At 39.4% G+C, this 20,703-nt stretch overlaps 1 protein-coding gene across 1 annotated transcript in view; it reads right to left on the bottom strand.

Moving 5' to 3' along the window:
* Window positions 1-20,703, bottom strand: part of LOC131077852 (transportin MOS14) — a 334,725-nt gene that overhangs the window by 167,002 nt on the left and 147,020 nt on the right. The window contains exon 9 of the mRNA XM_058015436.2: window positions 4,660-4,716. Coding sequence (XP_057871419.2) covers window positions 4,660-4,716 — 57 coding nt within the window. The remainder of the gene's footprint in view (window positions 1-4,659; window positions 4,717-20,703) is intronic.

Here is a 20,703-nt window from a genome sequence, read left to right as displayed (position 1 = left end):
TTTACAACCTTCTTTAAATAACATATCAAAGGGGTTAACACCGATGCTTCCAATGGAAAAGTACCTACTTCAGCTAACAGAATTTCATCAGGTTAACTTTGAGAATTTCAGCTAACAAAGATGATGAAGTGAAACCCCATAGACCTTCTGTTCTATTCCCAAAGGGATTGGTCTTTGGAAGGATGGTGTAGCATTTTTAGTTTTCATAAAAGATTAGATGTACCATGTTCTACAAATGTAACAAAAGTCTTCTTCTCAGATCTAAATAAAATACTCATAGAGCTGATATTTTTGTAAGAAAATCCTTTTACTCAGATCTTAATAAAATAATCGTCTGAGTAATACCTTCTATTTTCCCTTTGAACTATCCTACTGTATGGGTATTAAAAGACAGGCTCAATTCCAGCTCTTATTAGGGCCTTAGGTAACTTTAAAATAGCAAATGGAAAATTCTATGTTCAACTGTGAAGTGTTATCATTTAATTCTTTGCACCTCATATCTGAACATAAATATTTGATGGTCACCCTATCGATTTTACACCTTTATGCACCTTATATATTGTGTTGTTATAATAGTTATTGTTCCTTGTATAGTTTTACAATTTATATCATTACATTTTATATTGTTATGCTTTTAAATTACTTTTACTAATTAAAAAAATAGGGTCACCATACACCGTCTGGAAGTGGTCTCAGACCACCTGAAGCTACCATTTGAGTTAAAAAATTTGAAAATACGATCTGTTTAATACTGGCTATTTTTCAGGATTTGAGTATTCAACATAAGGTTCCCAAAGGTGTAGCTTTCACACCTGCTATTCATTTTACAAAAATGAATAATCATTTTATAGGCCTCTAGATTGACTTGTAAAGTTTCTTGAAGTCCCAAGCACACCAAATGTAAACTTGGTGAGTATGGAATCTCTCAAACTATGTGAAAAACAGAAATTTAACTGCAGATGTATAGAAGTATATGCCTTAAATTTATTCAAGTGTGAATCTGTCATATAAATATTTTCTTTTTGATAAAAGATAATATTATGTGTAAAATGGTAAAGTTATTAAATTCCCATGAGGCTTCTGTAGCAAGCTGCAGGAAGTAGAACAGCGAAAAGACTACAATTATCAATGATTACATAGAAACGGTTATAAAACCAAATGGTAACTAAAGTAAAAGAGCCACATAAAGATATCAACTTCGACTTCAATATATATCACCTTTTCAAAATACAATTTTCAATCACTCAATAGGTAGAAGAACGGTCTGTGCATCTTCTAAAAGGTAGTTGGAGATTCCATTCCATGGCACCTGTTAAGAGGGTACATCTAGGCAACTGTTGCTCTTGCCTCCAAGTGATGTTGTGGCCAACTCCAAACCCTTCCAGCACTTCTCTTACATGTTAATTGCACTCAATCATATTCTATTCCTCTCATCTGAACGAAATCTCAGAAGTGGAGAGCACCATGGTGTTGGTCATATAAAAGAAATTATATAATGTTTCTATAATGGTCATTTGGTTAGTTAGTTTAGGATATTTCCTTTCCGTAGTTGGTTCTAATTTAGAATGTTTCTTTTGGGTCTTTCATTTCTATTTTAGAATCTTTGCTTGTAATTGCTTATTTAAGGAGCCCCTATCTCCTTTGTTAATACAACATCAAATTATTATTTCATGGTATCAAAGATTAGGTTCTTTTTTAGAGAATTTTTTTAGTAAAAAAAATCACGGCTTTACTGATTTTTTTTACAAAAAATCATGGAAGGGTTTTGCTTGATTTTTTCCATAGAAATTAGGGAGTTTCTATTTCTATTCACTACTCGTGATGGCCGTGAGTAAAGTTTTTGAACAGATAGAGGGGGTTTTGTATGATTTTCTCCTCAAAAATCGTGGATGGGTTTTCTGATTTTTCTCCACAAAAAGTCATTAAGAGTTTTACACGATTTTCTCTTCGTGTTTATTTGTTCGTTTTTTACACGATTATTGTGTGAAAAAATCATGAATTCCTTCTCTGCAAGAGGGTTTTCTGATTTTTTCCACAAAAAAATCATGCAGGGTGTTTGTTGTTTTTTGGGTTTTTCCATAAAAAATCATGGTGGTGAGTTTCTGATTTTTTCCAAAAAAAATCATGGTGAAGGGTTTGCCGATTTTTCCACAAAATCGTGGTTTCAGTTTTTTGCCGATTTTTTTATCAACAAAAATCGTTTTTTGAGAAGCTGATCTCAGTGCCTCTGGATGAAGGGAGAGATAGATTTGTAACCCAACATCATGTTTGAAGGATTATGGTAAACTTGGTCATATCCAGAAGTTCTGCAAAACCAGGAAGGGTCTCAGCAGCAAGCTCATATCACAAAGCATTCTAAGAAAAAGGGGGCAGCCTTCCACACATTCGTGGCTAAATGACCTGCAGATTATGTCAAGTTTTTTGTAGAGAAGTTATTAGAATGACCATTACGGGAGCGTATTAAAGTAATTATATAATGTTTCTATAATGGTCATTTGGTTAGTTAGTTTAGGATATTTCATTTTCGTAGTTGGTTCTTATTTAGAATGTTTCTTTTGGGTTGTTCATTTCTGTTTTAGAATCTTCTCTTGTAATTGCTTATTTAAGAAGCCTTCATATCCTTTATTAATACAGCATCGAATTATCATTTCAGGTCAGAATTTGAGAGGCATTTGGTTTCAGTTTCACTGAATTACATCAGCAAGCTGCTCCTTGCTTTTCATGGAAAAAATTTGTTCTATAGATTCTTTCCTACTCTGAAAACTTGCATTGTTTTGCCTCAAAAGATTGAGGCTCTCAGAGTGGCTTTGGACTGTAAAATCCCTTCTTATTTTTCTTCATTTTTTGTGCTTTCACTCAGTAACATTTTGTCAAATGGTTGACAAGCATGAAAGCTTGCTTGCAGATTTATGTGTTTCAGGATTTACAGTAGTTTCATTCCATATTGAAAATTTATATCATACATAAAATTTCAACACTTCATTCAATCGTGAAACTAAATGCAATACAGAAATCTGTCTTCAATACTCAGTTTTACAAATTAATTCCATAAAGGATTGTTCACAGGAAAATATAAAAACAGATGACTCAATTCTCACCTGTAGTTGCTGATTACAGTATTCTTGGAGATTACAAGCTTCTGCCAATGAATAGAGATTTCAAGACTATCTCAGATGTCCTGCAGACTTAGGATTTGCTGTCCAAGTGTCTGCTACTCTCAGCTGTAGCTTCCAGTGCCAGTTTTAAAATCGCATTACTGTTTGTTGAAGACCATGGCCTGTCCAGGGGAGTCACACCAAGCCAGCTCCAAACCCCACAACTTGACAAACTAAAATGCTTCAGCCAGCTTTGAAGTCTCAGTCAACATCAATACTCATCCCACACTCAGTTTTGTTCAATATTTACGCCAGAATAATATTTGTGTTTCAGCATTTAAACAAACTATCACTCAATTGACCAGCAATCAGCTCAATCACATTGACTCAGATCTCAACCCTCACACCATAAGAAATATTAGTTTCATGCACAGAAATGAAAATAGGTGTGCCCAACTAAACTTCAATCGTCACGCCTTGCGTTCGCAATATGATAAACCCTTCGATTGCCCAGCTATAACTTCACAATGGCATCCAAATAGCCCTACCTGAAGCTTTCCACAATGAACAACTCATAATTTGTCTTTGCAAAAGACTTCAGAAAATTTGAATCTCCAATTGTTGAATGCAAATACAAAACTTGAGTGATTCTGCTTGTAACCAGCTAGGGTAGATTGTTTCACTACCAAAACTGATTGCCCAAGGGTTTTTGTCCCAAGGTTTCTGCTCCACAAATAGCTCTCCAAAATCCAATAGATAAAAAAAAATCCAAGCATCAAGAAATGAGCCCCAAAATCACCTTATATAGGAACCGGTAGAACATTCTTGAAAACCTTTTCAAATTCCCATTTCAAATAATTCCTTGAAGTCCAATTAATACAGTGACTTTAATATTTCCCTTTGAAATTTTCACTTAAGTCACTTAATGTCAATTTATCAAATTAATTAAATAAAGTTACCTTTAAAATGTACTTTATTGGATAACATTAAATAATTAATTTAATTTACTCCGTTATGACCTGACTTTAGCCTATGGGAATTAAATAGGATAAGTGGTCACTTGTAACTATTCCTCGGAAGAGGACATTACATGGACACATTCCCAAAAGATGTGCAAATTTTATTTTTCTAATGGACGTATGTTGCTAAAAAAAGTGACATTAAAAGATGATTTAGTTTGGATTTCAAGACGTATAACATATGCATATGATAAATATTAAAAGAAATATTTGCTACAGTGTTTATTGAAACCCATTCACACATGTATATTGGTAGTGTAATCACAGTGATGCTACAAGCAAATTATAAATCCAAAGAGTTGTGCAGCGAAATAGCCAGAAAGAACATTCCAAATAGAAAGCAACAAAAAAATTATAAGGAAGCTAAGAAATCATTAGTGATAGATAAACCCAATTAACAGCTTGACCATGTTACTTCTATGTTCTATTTTTTTCCAAAAAGTATATTTTTAAGGTAATAAGGTGAACTATCAAAACAACAAAATAAAATGTTACAAAATGACAACAATATAAAGTCATGGTCCCAGATTCAATATTGATAATACCAAAATTGCAAGGTTGAATCTGCTATATCCCAATCCTCAGTTGGATAAGCGACGCATCTGTAAAATAACAAAGAGTTTGTCAACTTTCAATCAACTTTCAATCATTAGATTTCACTCAACATAACAAAATCAAGTCTATACAACTAGTAATTACCCAAAGCAAGCCTATTTGATATCAAGAACAACAATTGAATGAAATTAATCACCAATAAAATATTAAAAGTAGTGTCAAATAATAGACAAACGAAGCTTATTCTTCAAATAAATCATATGCCACAAATAAGACCGCAAGGGATGGGCAATAAACTTGAACTACACAAGGGAAGGACAAGTACTTATATTGATGTATATACAAAACATTTATTGAGTTTAGAAAGCCATCCTTTTAATCTCTGATTTCATTTTCCAATAGACAAAAATGGCTGTTGCCTTGAATTCCTTCAAAGTGCCCAATATAAGTTTCACAAATACCTTATGTTTTTTCTCTCCACCACAAAATAAGCTTTCACTAATTCTGCTCCTATAAAATAATCAACTACAGCTCCAATCGCTACAGCTAATTATCATTGTTTTTCTGAGTCTCTAGGATTGTAGGAAGTAGGAACCAATGTGGGGATGAGGTTTCAACGACGGCAAAAGATTTCAATAATTTTTAGGATGGCAGGGGGGTGGCATAGTGTTGACATGTATTTCATACACAATCATACACAGAATAAAATACCGACAGGCATCTTAACCTCTCTTGAGAAAATAGTCTCTAACTGCTGAAGATCTGCAAAAAGGATCAGTTAGATGGACTCCAAGGTTCTTTTAGTGGGGTCTCCACGTGTGGACAAGCTTTTTTAGTGGTATGATGTGATTTGGTATGATGTGATTTGGAGAGGGACGAGAGCTACAAGGTACCTCGCCCTGGTCCCTTGGAGAGGGACAGGAGCGATTTAGTCAATATAGGTCATTATCCTTCGTTTTTGCATCTCAAATTATATTCATTTGGCAAAGCATCTTCCTTCGGACCCTTTCAAATTGTTAAGTTTTCAAAATCTTGCAAGGACAAGGCGAAATTTGAATTGTAGCTCCGGTCCTTCACTGAGGGACAGGAGCGATTTTCCTCCTGGAGGCATTTCTGTGCTTATGAAAATCTTCAATTTATATTCAATGGAAAGATCTTGCCGTTCTCCATCACTTCCAACTTGAAATTTGTCTGGACTCTGCAGGGATGATGAGATATTCGAAAATGAGCTCCCGTCCTTCACTGAGGGACAGGAGCGATTTTCCTCCTATAGGCCAAAATAACATGATTTTTCACATTTTAACACTTCACGAGGCGAAAACAAACCAATCCCAATGCCCAGGATCAAAATTCAAACAAGTCAAAATTTGGTCAAAATATTCAATCGGACAAAAATTCACATTGACTGTCAACACTTAGACAAATTTAAGCTCTGCATGAACATTCCAATTGAAAATTAGACCATTTTAGCGAAATCATTGCATTCAAAATTTGCATCCTAGAAAAGGAAGCTCAAAAGCTCTCAAAAACGACTGGATTTTGGCTTGAAAAGGCAAAATTTAAAACCCTAAGGCTTGGCCCTAAATCCAGACGACCAACTAACTAACAAAACCCTAAAAACGAAAGCGAAAACGAGCGAAAAACAAGCAAAAAGAGGGGGTCCCCATTTGCGATGGGGCGATGTGTGAAATGGTCACAACATCTGGCGACACCACTGAGAAATGTTGCAAAACATTTGGGAATCAATCCTTCTAAAAGAAAACTCAGAAAACTTCCCTCAACAAATCCAGGAGTTAAGAAACACTTACAAGAAGAGACCATCATATTGAGACAAAGTATCAAGTCCACAGTTACCCATGTGTGTGCAAATGCGTTAATTCCCCTCAACAAGACAATCATGATCTTCAGGTTCCCCTGTGATAAGCTACGTAGTTCGTCTAAACTCCAAAAGCATCCTGGATAGAGCCTCGCTGCCAGTCAGACGTCCATAGTCCCGACGAGGTTATCGCCACAAGCTCACGAACATTGCTCCATTGCCAGCCAGGCGTCTATAGCCCCGATGGAGTTATTCGTAAATTCCCTTTTAGCCAATTTGATATTTCCTTTTAGCTCATTTCTTTTTTTTTGATTTTGTCATTTTTTCAACTTTTCTCTTGATACTGCTTTTCAGTTCTGTCAATTCTTTGGCTCGTGAGTAGTGAAACTCACTAGGGTTTGAGGATTGCGGTGGCGCTGAAGCTAGACTTTAGATTTTTCACTAATCACAGCTTCGCCTGTAAACCATAATGGCTCGGAGATTATAAGTATGTGAAAATATAATAACTGAAGGACAAAAATACGTGAGTTCAATAAGCTAATCTACTTCAATGCAAATATATCCTGACTCAAAGCTTCATTAAAAGAAACTCCCTTGGTAATTCCAAAAGACCTCATGATTTTCCAAATGCATCCAACAATCCAGCAGGAAGTCAGAGCGTTACATAACAAAATCACCCAATCTTAAACAGATACCCCTCAGGACAAAAACAACCAACCTAAAAACAAAAACACCTAAACTAAGAACGAAAAACAAAAGGCAAACCAAAGCGAGAAAAACAAACAAACGGAAAACGACGAAAGCAAACTAAACTAACTATGTACAAGGGAAGGCCTTGGCATTTTAGGATTGGAAATAATGTTTGAGATATCTCCCATTGACAGGCAACGGGATGTCTTCTCCAGTTAAAGTCTGCAACCTAAATGCGTTCTCTCCTAATATCTCTGAAATTTGATAAGGGCCTTTCCAAAGCCTATCAAACTTATCATGTTCTCCTCTTTTCTCATGTGCTTTGTCCCAATACAGGACGAGATCTGAAATTCGGAACGCCTTGACTCTTGCTTGTCGATCAAACTATCTCTTCACCACTCCTTGGTGTTTAGCAAAGTTATCTAGTGCTTGATCTCTTTTCTCTTCTAAATTCATCAACTGTGTCAACCTGGCCTGCACTGCATCAGTATCTTCCATGTACTCCTGAATGAATCTCAAGGTCGGAATCCTGAGTTGCATGGGGAAGACTGGGTCTTGGCCATAGACTAGAAAATAAGGCGAAATGCCTAATGCGTTCTTTGTTCTGATTCTGTCTGCCCATAAAGCAAATCTCAACTGGGTATGCCATTCTCTTGGACTTCTCTCTAATAATTTCTTGATAACACTGAGCAAATTTTTGTTGGTGGATTCTGCTAATCCATTACCCTAAGGATAATAATTCGATGAAAACTTGAGGGTTATTCCGTACTCAAAAGCCCAATTTGAGAATCTCAATGATGTGAATGCCGATCCATTGTCACAAACCAATGCATAGGGGCATCCAAACCTCGTGATTATGTTCTCCTCTAGAAACTTGATTACAACTTCAGTAGAACAAACCTTAAGTGCCTGTGCCTCTGACCATCTGGTACAATAATCTGTAGCTGTAATGATGTACTTGTGTTGTGCTGAGGATGCGGGGTTGATGACACCAATAAAGTCCATTCCCCATTTAGCAAATGGCCTGGCTTCAATCACGGGATTCAGTGGCATGGCAGGATTTCTTTCTCTAATAGCTGCGACTTGACATGTGTGGCACGTCTTAATGTGATTGAATGTATCTTTAAAAAGCGTAGGCCAGTAATATCCTGCTCTTAGGATCTGGTGAGCTGTGGCGAGGTTGGCTCCATGTCCGGTTCCAAACTTGGAATGGAAATGTTCAATTATCTGCTTTGCTTCGTCTTTGCCAACACATCTCAGGTACACTCCTTCATAGTTTTTACGGTATAAAACAGATCCTTGAAGCATGTAATGTTGACACTTTAATCTTAATGCTCTCTTTTGTGTAGGTGTCATATGAGCAGGACATCTGTGATTAAGCAAATATGTCACAATGTCTTTGTACCATTCATCAAGTGTGACATCCTCTAATTCATAAATTTGTTGGACTAATCCTGGCCCATCTATTGCCAATGTCTGTGCCAAAGCTTGTCCTCGAACAAGTTTCATGGGCTGTATCTCAATATCAAATTCTTGGATAATGGCGACCCACTTTCCTCTTCTTTCACCTAATTCATTTTGCATGAGAAGAGTCTTGACTGCCGCATCAGGCACTATTGCATAAATCTTGGCTCTCAGGAGGTAATGTCTGAATTTCTTAACTGCCTTTACTAATGCGTATGCTTGCTTTTCAACGTTTGGATATCTGAGTTCCGCATCTTTCAACGGGGTGCTCATGAAAGCAATCGGGTTTTCATCCCTCTCTTCACTTCTTTGGGTGAGAATGGCGGCACAAGTGTAATCGGAAGCGAAGGAATATAAATAGAATGGCCTGAGATAATCAGGACTAATCAAAACTGGCGCTTCCATGATTGCGGTCTTTATTTCTTCAAATGCCCTTCTGGCTTGTGGAGTCCACTCGACCTTTGCATCTTTCTTTAACATTTCATTCAATGGTCTGACAATCTCGGCAAATCCGATAATGAATTTTCGGACGAAGTTGATCTTGCCGAAAAATGACTTGAGCTCTTTCTTGCTTGCTGGCAAATTGATAGTAGATATGGCCTTCACTCTTTCAGGATCAATAGATATTCCTTTCTCTGAAATGACATGTCCTAAAAGCTTTCCTTCTGTGACTCCAAATATGCATTTCTTTGGATTAAGGGAGACACCGTACCTTCTACATCTTTGGAAGACTCTTCTCAAATCGTCCACATGATCTTCTCTCTGTCTGGAAAAAACTGTGATGTCATCCATATATATAATAATGCTTTTACCAATTAAATCTCTGAAAGCGATATCCATAGCTCTCTGGAATGTGGCCCCGGCATTTATGAGTCCAAAAGGCATTCTCTTATAGGCAAACGTTCCCCATTTGGTGGTGAAAGCAGTCTTCAGTCGATCCTCAGGTTCGACTAGGACTTGATTGTATCCTGAATATCCGTCTAGGAAGGACATCATCTGTGATCCATTGACGATCTGCAATACTTCATCTAATGATGGGAGCGGATAGTTGTCTTTCTCTGACGCTCTGTTGAGATTTCTAAAATCAACACACAATCTGATCTCTCCATTTTTCTTTCTAACAGGTACCAGGTTGGCGACCCACGTCGAGTGTCTTACTGGGAAGATGATCTTAGCTGTGAGTAACTTCTTCACTTGTTGGTATATCAGTGGTTCCAACAAAGGATTGACGGGTCTTTGTCTTTGCCTGAATGGCTTGCTTCCTGGCTTCAACGGGATTGTGTGAGTGATAATTGCAGTGTCGTAGGTCTTAAGATCTTGATAGCTCCATGCGATGACATCTGGGAAGTCCCTCATGCTCTTTAGGATTCCATCTTTTTCAGTCGCTGTGCAGGACTTTCCAATGAAAACATTCTTAACTTGTGTCTCGTCACCTAGATTGATCGCGTCACACATATTGCCTTCTACATTGTGATTCTTCTTTTCTTTCAACTTGTCAGGATCAAAAATCCTTTCTAATTCAACCATTCCTTTCGGAATAGTGTTTGTCTTTAAGTTCAGGACTCCTTCGGCATCGAACTCAGCTTCACCTACTTCATCTTCATCTATGATCTGTGTTAAGAAGACGTCCGTGCTGGTTAGGAAGTCTAGGATGTGCTTGTCATCTTCGAACACTTGGAAATTGGTAATGTTATCTGGGACTGAAGGAACTGATACTAACTCGATTGTAAACTTCTTTAATCCTTCCATTGCTAATGGAATCAATGAGCTGGCGGCCTGTGCAAGTGAATTGGCCACTTGATTCTGATGTCTATAAATCGAATTGATATTGAAAGCATCAAAACTTTCAATTAGATCCCAGACTCGATTTCTGTACTTGGTTAGCCTTTTGTCATGGCAAACATATTGCTTCCTGATTTGCCCTATTGCGATTTCTGAGTCTCCATATACTTGCAGTATCTTTGCCCCCTTTTGGATGGCTAATAGTAATCCACGAACCAAAGATTCATATTCTGCTACGTTGTTAGTGCAAGAGAACTGCAATCTATGAGCGGCAAGGTATGTTTCTCCCTTAGGACCAATCAATTCATATCCGGCTCCGGATCCTTGTTTGGACTTAGATCCGTCGAACCTTAATGTCCATATCTGATTTTCTTGATTGTCTGTTTTTGGACTCTCATGACTTTCATTTGTTGTATCGGACGAAACTTCAACTTCCACAGAACTCTCGGTGTCTGTAGAGCTTTCATTCTCTAAATCTTGAGTTTCTTCTATAATTAATGTCTGCGGGACTCTTTTGTTTACTTGCTCCAATGCGGTCTGGCATAAAGCACAAGATAATTCTGAGTGGACGGCATTGTGAATTCTACACCAATTCGGAAGGAGCAAATCTCGGACAGATGCTAGATTGCCAAGTTGCACACTTTGCTGGGTGTTTCTTTGTACGAATCTCCTGAAATTTTCAAACATGCCTTCGTCCTCTTGGTCGGATCCTTGATCGCTTTCAATGACTATCTCCGTCGATTCCATGACCTCTTGCTGGGTATCCTCATCTCGCACATCTTGTATCATCAGGATTTCCTCCACTTTTGGCTTGTATGTTCCTAGGTCGGACTCTAAAAATAGGACTTCATTGTCTTCCCCATATTCAGTTATCATCAACCTCAACCTTGGGGTGCTATCAATTTTAATCTGGTTCGGGACTCCTCTCCATGGTAGCCACATGTGTGCAAAATCGGTCGACACATATCCATTCAACTTTCGGGACCAATCTCGACTTAGGAGCATTCCATATGAATCTGGAATATCCACTACTGATATATCTATAAAATTCTGGACTCTTGGGTCTGCGGCCAATTGCATATGAATATTGTTCAATTCTCCCATGACTGGAACTTCTGTCTTGTCAAGCTGAGTGACCTTTCTCTTGGTAGGTGCGGGAGTTATTCCAAGCCTTTGACAAACAGCCAGGGGCATGACATTGCTTGAGGCTTCGGAATCATAAAGGCAATTGTGTAATAGCTTTCCAAATATTCTGACTGATAACAGGAACGGGGCCGGTTCGTCCTTTCCTTGAGAAGGAGCTGAATTTTCTTCACTTGATTCTTGATGTTTAACTTGATTAATCTTTGAATGATCATCCTTTGCTGGGCTCTCCTCTTTCGAGTGACTGGCTTTGCTTGTAGATTTATCCCTCTTTACAATATCTTTCTTGATTGCGACTTCCTTTTCGGGAAGAACCAAGTTAGTAGTGAGGTTCTCTTTGACTGTAGGCTGAGCTTTCTTGGTCTCGCCTCTTTTGAGTAATACTTTTCCTTCCAACATATCTTCCTTTTTAGCTGGGAAGGTTATAGTTTGAACCATGCACTCATTTTGTTCGGGTTGTTCTTGAGAATCGGCCTCCTCTTGAGTCACACTGATAGTGGCTTGAACATTTGACCTTGTTGTACTAGATTCGCTTAAACTATTGATCACCGCATCTTTAATTTCAGACACTTTGAGCAACTCATAGAGTGGTAAACTTACCTTGACTTTCTTAAATTCATCTAACACCAAGGCGGTCAATCTTTTCATTTCATTGCCCGCGGGAGGTGAAATATTTCTTTGTCTGTATTCTTGAGTGTTTTGCGGGTACTCTGGAACATTGCTGGCTTGGGGATCTGGCGGAGTTGAAAAATTGTTTGGGGGAATCGATGTTGTTAAAGGTTCAGGATTCCTCTGATTCCTGTGATAAACTCTTTGGTTGACTCCTCCTGATGATTGGTGAAACACTTCCTTTATTCCCTCTACTAAGACACTGTCGTTCAATGGTGGGAAATAGTATTCTGAATCCTCTACAGGTCCATTTGCAGATGCTGGCGGAAACTGAGATCCTGGTGGTACCATCGGCCCATTGGCCGATTCTGGAGGAAATCTCCCATTTTGTACTTGACTAATTTCTTCTTGTGAATATCTGCAGGTTTCAACGATCATGGCTTGACCATACTGCATGGTTGGAACAATTTCGTACCCTGTGGTGGGAGGATTTTCAGGTGGATTGGTGGTACGCATTTCCTGTTGGAAAATGTCGGCCGCAATTTTGAACTCAGGACATTGCAACTCGGAATGTTGGTTCGTGTTGTGGAGTCTGCACCAACTAGACAAGGCTACTTCGGCTAAAAACACTTTGCTTGAAGAGGAATTCTCTTGACTTTACGCATTTGGTGGGTTGTCCAAAGGCATCACCACATTTCCATTGTTTGGAGTTGTATTCCATGGTCTCCTTTGGAAACCTTGATTGTTATTTCCTTGATAATTGTTTCTAAATCCTTGATTATTATTTCCCTGGAAATTCTGATTGTTCGTGTGTTGGCCATGGTTGGCCCTCTGCATGCTCTGGAGTTGATTATTCTGATTCCTCAGGTGGGTTACCTCGGTTGATAGCCTCTTGACTTGCTCAATTAACTCTTTCATTTCATCTTTCTCTTCTTGTGTCCTTGACAAATTTGTAGCGTTTTGCAGGTACACAGGTTGAGCGGGTGGGGCTTGAGAAATTGGAGCTCCTGGGTGAAGGACCAACTGATTTGCCGGCTGTATGCTTGGGTAGGTCGCTTGCGGAATTCAGTTCATGACTGGAGTTTGGTTGGCCAAAGCTGTGCCAACTGCTTGCATCTGGTTCGGTGCTGCGACAGGTCCCATATGTAGTAGCGGTCCAGTGATGTTTTGACCCATGTGCTTACTCACTTCAATGGCCTTTGCATAGGCCGCATTTAGATCATTCGGAGTCGGATGTGTCCTCACGAACATAGCTGTGAGATGATCTAAGGCTCCATAGTAAATCTCCCTTGGATCTGCAATAAGATAAGGAGGACGTAGCATTGTGTATGCTCGGTGAAATCTGTTGTTGAAGGAAGTAATAGGTTCATGCTCTCTCCTTCGAACCTCAACAAATTGTCTGTATAACTCCGCTGGCGTAGTTGGGATGCCAAATTTGGCAATGAATGCGTCTTTCATCGCGTCCCAAGTCCTGATGGACCCTGTAGGCAAATGAATAAACCAAAAGTATGCCTCTTCTCCCAATGAGTAGGGAAAAAGCCTACATGCCACATCTCCATATTCAATTTGTCTGTTACGAAGAAGGTCCTCGAACATCTTGATGTGATCTTCTGCCGTGTGATGGAAATCACTAACATTGAATTTGGAGCAAAAGTGTTCTGGATTCATCGGCATATCATGATAAACTGCAAATTCCAAAGGTGATGGATTGTTGACTAGCCAAGTCGCACCATTAAGTATATGAGGAGGAGGAGGTGGAGGTGGAGCACGTTGTGCCATTGTACTGTTTGAAGCTGGACGTGATGAACTAGCTTGGCTCTTTGTTTGTGAAATTGCCTGGATACTAGATTGGATCGCCGCTTGGACTTGTTCTTGAAGAACTTGTGATGACTCAGGAGATCCTTCCAATCTTAGTTCGAACTCTTTGGGAGTGTCCTCTCTCTTAGCTCGCTTTGCTTTAGAAGTAAATTGAAGTTCACTTAGATTCTTCACGCCTGGTGTGGACCTCAACAACCTTTGATGTTTCTCGGGCGAGAAAGAACCAATGCGATCCAGCGTGAAGTCTTGCAAGGATTATTGTGGGTTTCTTTGATTGCGAAGATTCCTAGCTATGACCCTTTGATGTTCTTCGGCTCTATCTTCCTCTTGCTCTAGGATGATTCTGACTCTGTTATATTCGGCTTGACTTCTCCTTGCGTTCCAAGCTACTTGATTCAATTCAGAAATGATGTCCTCTTGGGTATTGCCTACTTGCAAATTGGGTTGCACTACTTGATTCAGTCCTTCATTCGGCAACACCATTGTACTTCATGATCATGCTTGCAATGTTTTTATCTTTTCAAAATTTTCGGACTTCGAACTTCGGAAACTAGCCCTCCTTCTAGCGCCAATTCTGTTGACGTGTATTTCATACACAATCATACACAGAATAAAATACCGACAGGCATCTTATCCTCTCTTGAGAAAGTAGTCTCTAACTGCTGAAGATCTGCAAAAAGGATCAGTTAGATGGACTCCAAGGTTCTTTTAGTGGGGTCTCCACGTGTGGACAAGCTTTTTTAGTGGTATGATGTGATTTGCTGTTTCCTCCAAGGCGTCTTACGGATTCCAAAGGCTCGAAGATTTTACTAATCTAAAAAGGAACTTTCAAAAATAGCAAAAGGACAGGGTTTAAGGAAGTCTAATCTAGCCTAACCCTATGAACGACTTAGCATGAATGAGATTTGGCAAGACTCAACCAACTTCAATTTTGCCATAAGATAACAACTCAATTGAAATTAGTGCGATCTTCTAAGGTAATAATGGTGTTCAATGCATCAAAGACCAAGGACACTACTATGAAAGTACATATCCTAGATACGAAAATGCTTGAAGGTTAAGGACGCAAAGTGTTTTCCAGTCGACCACGCAAGGCGTTCCTACAATCAGCAAGAAGCTAGTGGTTTGGATTGCGAATCCCACCAAATATCAAATCTCACACTTAGCCTTTCAAATTAACAAACTACTTTGATTGAGCGTGATTCAAGTACATCCAACAACCATGAAGATAACTTAAGAAATTTGCAACAAAACACCATAACTTCAATATTTTATTGATTTCCAAGTCATCATATACAACAATTGCTTGAATTTCTCTCTTCAAGACTCAATCTTGCTACAAAATAAAAATTGCTTCTAACTCTAATCTCTCTTCTATTAACTATTATCTCTTACACTATTCACTATTCGCTATTACCAAATGAAATGAAAAATGGGGGTATAAATAGCATCCCCAGTTACAATGAAAGGTCCAGATTGAAAGTAAATCAACGGACAACATCATGACACCTAAACCCTAATTAGGGTTTGTTACAAATGAACTCCTTTTTACTGAACAACATTAAATACATAGCCAAATATTAAATTTGGCACAAAAATCTAGGAGGTATCAACCAATGAGAAATAAGATGTCATGTCATTGTAACAACCTTTCATCTAGAATCTTATTCCCTTTCCAATTCTCTTTCTTAGCATATGCAATGAATTTTGTCACGATTCCTTCGATTTCTGTGTTTGGAATCTCGGGAAGATTCTTGATACTCTCTTCTAAGTCGATAACCTGATCAAATGCATCTAGAAGAGCCGTGTCCCAAGTAGGTTCAAGTTCCTTTGTTCTATCAATCAGGAGCATGGTGGCATACATCTGATCATACTGCTCATCTGTAACATCTGCGTCCTTGCGAAAGATGATCTTGATTCTATCCTCAAATTCTTGTAAATCCACATCTGTCTCGACCTCGATCCTTCTGCCAAGAATGGTACGAAGTACCTCAAATACTCTGTCCTGGATCGGATTGATCACCTCCTCAACTTGACCACATCTAATACTGATGTCCTCGAAGAGAACACTCTTTATATGGAGTAAGGTTGACCACTGAAACAAACTGTGAGAATCACCTTCTAAGATCCTCTCCTGTGCTAAAATTCTTCTGGATGTGTGTCTTATAACTTTCAAGACAGGGATGACAACGTCCTTGGTATGGGCAAATGCAGCTACTGTTGCCATCAATCTGTGGATTATCTCAAGAACTTGGATAGCCTGATGGGTGATCTTCGACATCCTTGTAACAAACTCTATGGCCATTGTATGAGATCTATCCATCCAACTACATGTACGCTGGACCAGGTTCCTGAATCTTTCTGCTTCATTGATCGATTGAAGGGGCAATGCCTGCACCGGTGATCTAACTGGATCCTGACGTCCCAAAGGTTCATTGATATGACTGAAATATGTCCTCCATGCACCGACCTCTTTCTCAAGCTTTCTATTCTTTTCTACTTCTTCTCTAAGCTTGTCCTTCAATGCCTAAAATGTGTCGGTGGCATCATCTAAAGTCTGCTCTGCTGTGGATGGTCCTAACTCAATAGTCTGTATATGATAGTCTTCTGCTAGGATTTCACCCTCATATTTGTCTGCTGCTGGTGTAGCTATCTGCAGTTTTCTAGATCCAGTCTCATCTCGAATCATCTTGGACATCTTTGTAGCCTTCTTCTTCTCTGTTGTCATATGTGAACGTCCAACAAGGCTCTCTAAATCAATTGCACTGTCCTCGTCCTCAATTACGATCACCTTGGTTAATCTTTCCTTCAACCAATCTGGGATATTCGATCTTCTCTCTTGAACTTGAATTTCTTTATGTACTATTTCTTCTTGTCTGGGAGGAGATGTTACTTCGTTATCCTCTTCTAAATCATAGTCTTGGAGAGATCCATCGGATGAAACATGCTGTGCCTGTCCTTCCTCCTGCTGTCATTCTGTACCATCGATTCCATGGACTCTTCCACCCGAACTGTTCTATCCTCTGGCCTGGAAGAAGTACCTGGTGTTTGATCTTTGTTGGCACCTTGCTTTTTCTTGGAAGACTCTTTCTTTTCTGATCTTTCCTTTCTCTTCGAACCTCTCGAATGGAGATTGCCCTCACTGGCACATCGAAGGTTACCTTCACCTGAATTCCTAGGATTAGGATTGCCTTCACTAACACTGGCTCCACCTTCAGCTGGTTTTTCTTCCAAAGTAAAAGACATAGCTATGCCTTGTTCTCTCAACTTCTGATGCTGAACGTCTACCCATCTCCGAGTACAAGACAAGACTGGTGCCATCAAATCATCTAAATCCACGGCCTCGGGCTCATTCCAATTCAAACTAATTGTTTTACTTTCTCTATCATATGAAGATTGGATGTGCCTGCCGTTGTCCTGGGCTTGGTCGGCCACTCTGTAAATCTTACATTTTCTGATGAAATCCAAAGGCAATCTAGAATATATCTTTCGTTTCACTTCGAGATCATCTAGGAGATTCATCATAAAATCTTCAATTTGGTACTCATGTCTAAATCTTCTACCGACCGTCTCCTCTAAATGTCCATGTGGATCAAAACTATTCCTCCAAGCAAAAGATGAAAAAGGATACAAGGCTAACTCCTTCTCTACGTCATCCATGGCTAAGACATTGGGACATACCTCAACTGAATTACCCAAAATAATAGGTACCTGAACTCCATTCTGATGTCTGTGTCTGAATGCCTTCACATATGCTGCCAACTGCCTTGTTACTTCAAGTAACACAATTCTGTCTGTCGGGTACCTCGGCAACATGTATGGAGGTAAAGGACATCCATGCACTCTAATGTAAGTGAACTTGGGAAACTGAATGAACCAAGCACCGTACCTCTTGATGAACTCCTGGGCATCCTGAGATAATCTGTTGTGAATCCCTCCTTGCAACGTCCTTGTGATGTTCATCGTGAAAGTATCATTGACTAACTTGTAGTTCTTCCCTGGTGGATGATGCAAGTAGGTATAGGATTCACAAGCTCTGACCTCGCCGGGTCCTCTTCCAATCACTCCTCTGTGAGGTAGTCCTGCGTACTCAACGCTCCTGATTAAGGCATAGATGACGTATGAACTCATGTGGAAGGACTTAGTAGCCCTGAGTCTTCTCAACTGTACGTCTAAGCAATGGCTAATTATCCTAGCCCAATGTATTGTACCCTTTCCTTGAACAATCACCTGGATGAAGTAAAACATCCACTTCTCAAAATAGAAGGCATGAGGAGCTCCTGTAACTCTGTTGAGCATGGTAATCAAATCTCTGTACTCCTCTTGGAAATCAATCCTGTGTGGTGTGTTCGGTACTTTGCTCAGATGGGGACGACTCTTAAGTAGCCAGTTCTTGTTGATTATGCTTAGGCAAGCATCTGGATCATCATCGTACACTGATCTGGCTCCTTCAATGCTCTTGTATATCATGTCCCTGTGCTCTGGAAGATGGAAGGCTTCACTTATGGCTTCCTCTGAAAGGTACGCCAAAGTGTTTCCCTCATTGGACACAATTGTCCTGGACTGTGGATTGTAGTGACGGGCACACTCGATCATCAACTCGTGGCACTGAATAGCTGGAGGAAAACCGGCCGCCTTGATGATGCCACTCTCTATTATTCTTCGGGCGACAGGTGATGGTTTGCCAATGTAAGGGACCTCTCGAAACTTCTTCGTGCTAAAGTTCCCCAAGTTGGTATCTCCAATGTTGCTCCATTTAGACACGATCTTGGTCTCCACTTCTTCGGTCTTCTGATCTTCTTTCATGAGAGCTGAACGACTGGTGGATGCTCCCGCCTTCGGGGCCGCCATACCTACACAACATTTCATTATAAGAAATAGATTTTGCAATAAATAACGTAAAATAAGAGAGAAAAATCTTAGGAAACCTCATGATAAGTCTCTAGAGTTATCATTTCCTAAAAAACAACGATTGAGCCAAGAGATTCAAAAATTCAAAATTTCAAAATTTGAAATATGACGATGAATGAATAAAGCAATAATAATTAAATCGCCATACCTCGATAGAGAGCTAACTCTAGAATGCAAAAACAAAATTTGCCTAGGCAAAATTGAGGTATAAAGTAATCTTCAATATGATCTCCTCAAAATTGACTTCGCCACCTCTGGATAGAACGTGATCTTCAATTATCGCCTTTGACGTGGTCTCAAATGGATCTTCAAGTTCGCACAAACAAATCTCCAAGTTTTGCACCTTCAACGTGGTCTTAGATGGATCCCCAAGTTCGCCTTTGGTGCGGTCTTCAAATTCGCACCACCCTTTGATGTATAAAGTGCCACCTTTGGATGAATAAAACTCGCATCACCTTTGGTCTTCAACGCAATTCGCACTCCACCCTTCAAGCACACTTCGCACCACCTTTGCTTTCCTCAATTCGCATGAAGGAAGGTAAAAAAATGATTATGTGAAAAATGAAATCTCTCACCCCTTATATATAGCGCGCTCATCGTTCACCCCTTAGGCCGACTTGATAAAAATAAAACCATTTTTTAAATGATTTGCAATAAAATAACAAGGCCGACTTGCCTAATTGAGCGCTCAAATCGATTTTTATATTAATTAAATAATTAATTATTAATGCCTTGCGTTTTTTAAATGAAAATTTCGATTTTTAATAAAGGCAAAAAATAATTAATAAAAGATAACGCCATATTAAATGCTAAATAAATAAGATTTTCAAATTTTAAATCGATTTAGCATTTAAGGAAATTTGAATTGTTTAATTTGGCACCAAAAATTTGAAAATGAAGTGGACGTACCTCATCGCCCCGGTCCCTTGGAGAGGGACAGGAGTGATTCACCATTTTTGTCATGATTCTTGCGTTTTCAACGTTCAACTCCTTCATTTCCACGTTCCAAATCGATCATCAGGTTGGGTTCTTCGAATTAGATTGCCTTGCATGTGCGCATGAGTGTCTTTAGATGTATCATCGCCCTTGTCCCTTGGAGAGGGACAGGAGCGATCCTAAGGTTTTTGCTTGAAATTCTCCATTTTGATACGATCCTTTCCTTGTATCATCTTCCAAATGCTATTTAAAACCTTGTGCGTCCTTGTCTTAACGTGATTTTCAAAGAATATCATGTGTTTTGCCTAACATCGCCCTTGTCCCTTGGAGAGGGACAGGAGCGATCCATGTCTTTACGTCTATCTTGCATCTTTGATCTTCGAACTTCCATTGCTAGGCGAATAACATCATTGCTAGTCCATTCCGCGCACGTCCCACTTGCTTTTGCAAGGTACCTTTGATGCTATAAGGATCATCGCCCTTGTCCCTTGGAGAGGGACAGGAGCGATCCATGTTTTTTCTCCATTTTGAGCTCAAGTTGGTAACGTTTAACCTTGGTTCATTATCTATTGCCTTCGAAATAACGTCCTTTACCTCGTCCATCCTCGCTTCGCTTTGATCTTGAAGGAACGTGAGTGTTTTTAATAGCATCGCCTTGGTCCTTGTCCAAAGGACAGGAGCGATATGGGGCTTTTACATTATTTGGCGATGTTTGGACGTTCAAACCCTTGCGAATTATCTTCAAACGATGCCTTGGACCATATGCTATCTTAGGACGTCTTGACTTAGCTTGATCTTGAAGCAAAACAAGGAATCCAAAGCAAATCGCCCTGGTCCCTTGGAGAGGGACAGGAGCGATCTAGTC

The sequence above is a fragment of the Cryptomeria japonica genome, chromosome 9, assembly GCF_030272615.1.
Source record: "Cryptomeria japonica chromosome 9, Sugi_1.0, whole genome shotgun sequence".
Taxonomy (NCBI): Eukaryota; Viridiplantae; Streptophyta; class Pinopsida; order Cupressales; family Cupressaceae; genus Cryptomeria; species Cryptomeria japonica.
This window is presented reverse-complemented; position numbering and strand designations above follow the sequence as displayed.